Here is a 6,075-nt window from a genome sequence, read left to right as displayed (position 1 = left end):
CAAATACAACACATTATGATTCAAAAGGTTTTAATAAGATTCAAATTAAAGATAGAACCAGTTAGATTAGAACACAGTCTGGGGGTCAGAACACAGGACCCTTAGAGCCAGCTAGTGTCTGGGGGTCAAAGCATAGGAAAATCAGAACCAGCGAGAACAGCCTGGGACTCAGAACACAGGAGAAGACCCAACTGGATTATAACATCAGCCTGTCATACTCTACAACTAGGCCTACTCTACATTCCAGCCCTGAAGGTTACAGGGAAATATGAGAAGGTGCTCTTTCCGTGTGGTTGCCCCAGGTTGTCTTCCTGGTGTATTTCCTTGGCATGATGGCTTTTCTACAATGTGTATGACATTACAATAAAACATATGTTATGTAATATTACATTAAAATATGTTTAAGACTAAACTTAACTTGTGCCTCATGGTGGGGGAAAGTGAGACAGTGTCTCACTTTCCCCCACAGCATTTGGCTCACTTTCCCCCACCACCACAATTTGAGAAAAAACTACCTCTCTTAGCATTTCAGGCTAATCTTTAGCTAATATCATCACATGTTTTTTATATGTTGGTAGTTCATCAACACGTATGATAGAAGTGTTTCTACGTGAATACATTTGCTTTGGCACAACAGTTGATTAAGTTGACAGCAAGAAAATTAACTTTTACATGCAAAATACCTATTTTGGTGAAAAAAACATGCTTACCACAGCACCATGAGGTCCTCTCTTTCAGGGCCATGGGGAAATGAGAGGGGCTTGAAAACATATATCTCACATGACGACAAATGTTTTCCGTTGCCTAGATACAGGAGGTGGCTCACATTACCCGATGCCTCAGATTCCCCCGTTCTCCCCTATATATATAATTTTTTTTAAGAAAAACTATATAAAAATATCATTCTTTACACTGATGGTCTCGTTTGCTGTTACTTGTAGTTTATGATCATCAGAGGAAAAATTAGACTGTTTCAGAAATATTTAAAAGTTCCTTAAACAACTCCAGCTCCCATGAGCCTTTGCAACTGACTGGAGGCGAACTGTCCAGGTGTGTTTATGTATTAACGTGTGTTTGTGTGTGTGTGTGTGTGTGTGTGTGTGTGTGTGTGTGTGTGTGTGTGTGTGTGTGTTTCAGGATGATGCTGAATGACACTTGGACCATCATGAACAACAGTAGCTCAGAGATCGGCAGCAAACGGCCAAAAACACACAAGGTAAATACACACACACACACACACACATCAGGTAGCTATGTTCCCCGTTTTTCCCAAAAAGGTTCCTTTGTTCCCCGCAATTCCTTAACGGGTCCTAATAATATTTAATATTTAGAAAGGGTTTATTTATTCCACCATCATTTTCCATAATTGCTGAATTGCATGACATAAACCATCGCTGATTTATTTCAGCATTTTATACGGTAGATCACAGGCCATGTGATGCACATGTCCAAATATGAATTAGATTCTGCTGTAAATTGTTAGCCTGGCCCCACCCCCCTGCCTACTTTCGCTCAATATTCATTTCCCTTCAGTAGTCAGTCTGGGTCCATGTCCCTTCAGTAGTCGGTATATATTCACGAGTTTTCAGATTTTTTACTGGTCCAATCAGCACACAGAGGGAGTGACATACGTCATGACCAAACGTTATGCGATTGGTTGGCAGATCCAGAGTGGCACTGGGCAGATCCAATAGTTTTAAACTTTAACAGACACCCGCCTTCAAGTGAGTTAACGTTTGTCAATTGAGCGATTCCAGACCTTCTGTACAAATGAAATGAAGTACGATGGTCTGGTTGGACCAGGCTAAATGAAGTACGATGGTCTGGTAGGACCAGGCTAAATGAAGTACGATGGTCTGGTAGGACCAGGCTAAATGAAGTACGATGGTCTGGTAGGACCAGGCTAAGTGAAGTACGATGGTCTGGTAGGACCAGGATAGTAAATTGTTGTATCTTGTATTTTAGGGTTAGAGGGTTAGAGGGTTGGAGGGTTAGGGTTAGGGTAAGGGTTAGATGGTTAGAGGGTGAGAGGGTTAGGGTTAGATGGTGAGAGGGTGAGAGGGTTAGGGTTAGGGTTAGAGGGTTAGGGTTGGAGGGTTAGGGTAAGGGTGAAAGAGTTAGGGTGAGAGGGTGAGAGAGTTAGGGTTAGGGTGAGAGGGTTAGAGGGTTTGGGAACCTTATTCTCCCCTGTCCCATACAAAGCGGGGAACATTGGTACGCTCCTGAAAAAAGTTGATAAAACTAAAACATCTGGTTGCATCATGATGTTTGATAATTTGTGTTTTCTCAACTTTTAGTTTTTTGCAGTGAACTCACACAAACCCTGTGTATAAATAAAACACACACACACACACACACCCTGTGTATAAATAAAACACACACACACACACCCTGTGTATAAATAAAACACACACACACACCCTGTGTATAAATAAAACACACACACACACACACACACACACCCTGTGTATAAATAAAACACACACACACACACACACACACACACACACACACACACACACACCCTGTGTATAAAACAGAAGTCAGTTGGTGTTAATCTGAGTTAATCTCTCAGATCAAAGTGTTTAATCTGAACCAGCTGTCCAGAGGATTTACACTATGACACACACACACACACACACACACAAACTCTAACTAACACACACACACACACACACACACACACACACACACACACACACACACACACACACACACACACACACACTCACACACTCACACACACAAAGACACACATTAACACGTGCACTAACTCACAGAGAGAAACACACACACACACACACATTAACACGTGGACTAACTAACACACACACCGACACACACATTAACACGACACACACACACACACACACACACACACACAAACACACACACACACACACACAGAAACGTGATCTCTGAAGGCTGTTTGTGGACAGGCTTGATACAAACATATGATGAGGTTATTAAGGCCATGTACTCATGTACACAGAAATATATGTATATATTTTTTTCTTTAAAATATATATTTTTTGGCATTGTTATGCTTTATTGATAGTGTAGAGACAGAGTTGAAATGGGGCAGAGAGGGGAGTGACATGCAGAGAACAACCGCGGGCTGGAATCGAACCCGGGTCCGCTGCTGGCCGAGGCCCATGGGGGGGAAACTACCAACTGAGCTAAGGGCGCCCCCGCACACAGATATTTAAAACACACACAAACAGAGTAACTCACACACACACACACACACACACACACACACACACACACACACACACACACACACACATAATAATAAAGTCATTGAACCTGATATTTGTTTCAGAAATGCTGCAGCGTCTTATTATGGTCTGTGGTGGTGCTGGTCGTCATAGCAGCCGTCGTCACGGGAATGGTCGCCATCCTTTACCTGAACCAGTATCCACTGCCCTTCATCTATAGGTGTGTGTGTGTGTGTGTGTGTGTGTGTGTGTGAGTGTGTGTCTGTGTCTGTCTGTCCGTCCATCCATCCATCCATCCATCCATCCATCCATCCATCCATCCATCCATCCATCCATCCATCCATCCATCCATCCATCCATCCATCCATCCATCCATCCATCCATCCATCCATCCATCCATCCATCCATCCATCTATCTATCTATCTATCTATCTATCTATCTATCTATCTATCTATCTATCTATCTATCTATCTATCTATCTATCTATCTATCTATCTATCTATCTATCTATCTATCTATCTATCTATCTATCTATCTATCTATCTATCTATCTATCTATCTATCTATCTATCTATCTATCTATCTATCTATCTATCTATCTATCTATCTATCTATCTATCTATCTATCTATCTATCCATCCATCCATCCATCAATCAAACTAACTTAAATCTCATTGGTTGTTGCAGTAAAATGGGCGGGACCTCTTCTCCGGTCATCTGGACCAATCCCAAGGAGTCTGGCGCCTTGGTAACGGTGTCACGTGTCACAGACGGCCAGCCAATCAGCATCTACCTCGAGGCAAACTGCAGGTCACTACTCTTTCCCTTTTAGATATACATATTTTTTTGTCATTTTTCTGCTTTATTGATAGTGTAGAGACAGAGTTGAAATGGGGCAGAGAGGGGAGTGACATGCAGAGAACGACCGCGGGCTGGAATCAAACCCGGGTCTGCTGCTGGCCGAGGCCCATGGGGGGGGACACCCTACCAACTGAGCTAAGGGCCCATGGGGGGGGGGGACGCCCTACCAACTGAGCTAAGGGCCCATGGGGGGGACGCCCTACCAACTGAGCTAAGGGCCCATGGGGGGGACGCCCTACCAACTGAGCTAAGGGCCCATGGGGGGGACGCCCTACCAACTGAGCTAAGGGCCCATGGGGGGGACGCCCTACCAACTGAGCTAAGGGCCCATGGGGGGGACGCCCTACCAACTGAGCTAAGGGCCCATGGGGGGGGGGGGACGCCCTACCAACTGAGCTAAGGGCCCATGGGGGGGACGCCCTACCAACTGAGCTAAGGGCCCATGGGGGGGGGACACCCTACCAACTGAGCTAAGGGCGCCCCCCCTCTTTCCCTTTTAACCATTTATATTCTATTTAAATGTTTTATTTCTATTCATATTTTTCATTCTCTTTTCTAATGTCTATTCTATACTTGATGTGTTTTAATCTTGATGTATTTCATGCCCCTGTAAAGCACTTTAATGGCCTTCCCTGCGTTCCAGTCCCCATACTTCCCTACCATTCAGTACGCCAGTAAAAGATTTAGGACGTCCCAATACACGTCAATTGAAGTCCAGCCCCAGTAAATCCAATAGCATTTTGGAGTATTCGTCTTTATTCTTTACATTAACATAATGAAAACAAATCTTCCTCATCTGATTTTTTTTTCTCTCCTGTCTGTGGCCCTAAAACTTTTCTGTACTTTAGTATGTGGTGTAGTAAAAAGACTAAAACTCTTCTTTACTTTAGTATGTAGTGTAGTAAAAAGACTAAAACTCTTCTGTACTTTAGTATGTAGTGTAGTAAAAAGACTAAAACTCTTCTGTACTTTAGTATGTAGTGTAGTAAAAAGACTAAAACTCTTCTGTACTTTAGTATGTAGTGTAGTAAAGAGACTAAAACTCTTCTGTACTTTAGTATGTAGTGTAGGAAAAAGACTAAAACTCTTCTGTACTTTAGTATGTAGTGTAGTAAAAAGACTAAAACTCTTCTGTACTTTAGTATGTAGTGTAGTAAAAAGACTAAAACTCTTCTGTACTTTAGTATGTAGTGTAGTAAAGAGACTAAAACTCTTCTGTACTTTAGTATGTAGTGTAGGAAAAAGACTAAAACTCTTCTGTACTTTAGTATGTAGTGTAGTAAAAAGACTAAAACTCTTCTGTACTTTAGTATGTAGTGTAGTAAAAAGACTAAAACTCTTCTGTACTTTAGTATGTAGTGTAGTAAAAAGACTAAAACTCTTCTGTACTTTAGTATGTAGTGTAGTAAAAAGACTAAAACTCTTCTGTACTTTAGTGTAAATAAACTTTAGGGGCGACTGTGTCTCAGATGGTAGAGCGGGTCCGCTAATGATCAAAGGGTTGGAGGTTCGATCCCCACCCTGCCACTTGTGTCATGGTTATTGTGTCCTTGGGCAAGACACTTCACCCACCTTGCCTTGTGTGAATGTCGATAGTTAGCCTGCTGCTATCGGTGTTTGAATGTGTGTGTGAATGGTAACGTGGGAAAGGGAACAGAGAAAAAGAGTCTCTGGTCTCAATGGGATTTACCTGTAGAAATAAAGGTTGAGAAAAAATTGCCTTGCCTTGCAGAGATTACAGTGAGAGCTTCCGGAGGTGGGAGGAGCTACAGAATGCCATGCTGCGGACATTAGCCAATCACAAGACGGGAGACTGGCAGGACAGCACGCCATTGGTCCACAAGCTGTCAGAGGAACTCAAGGTACAAAGACACACACAAAGATATTCACTGGTTTGGACAACAGGCAATTTTAACATATTTAAAATACAGCCACTCACTCACACACACACACACACACACACACACACACACACACACACACACACACACA

General features: G+C 42.7%; 1 protein-coding gene across 1 annotated transcript in view; it reads left to right on the top strand.

Moving 5' to 3' along the window:
* Positions 1-1,138: 1,138 nt before the first annotated feature.
* Positions 1,139-6,075, top strand: part of fibcd1a (fibrinogen C domain containing 1a) — a gene marked incomplete at both ends in the record, with an annotated part of 13,048 nt that continues 8,111 nt past the window's right edge. The window contains 4 exons of the mRNA XM_080036820.1: positions 1,139-1,216; positions 3,326-3,441; positions 3,910-4,032; positions 5,816-5,945. Of these exons, the coding sequence (XP_079892946.1) occupies positions 1,139-1,216; positions 3,326-3,441; positions 3,910-4,032; positions 5,816-5,945 (447 nt within the window). The remainder of the gene's footprint in view (positions 1,217-3,325; positions 3,442-3,909; positions 4,033-5,815; positions 5,946-6,075) is intronic.

This window comes from Ammodytes marinus (assembly GCF_949987685.1).
Source record: "Ammodytes marinus genome assembly, chromosome: 2".
Classification (NCBI taxonomy): domain Eukaryota; kingdom Metazoa; phylum Chordata; class Actinopteri; order Uranoscopiformes; family Ammodytidae; genus Ammodytes; species Ammodytes marinus.
The sequence above is the reverse complement of the archived record's forward strand: the minus strand, read 5'-3'. Positions and strand labels throughout refer to the sequence as shown.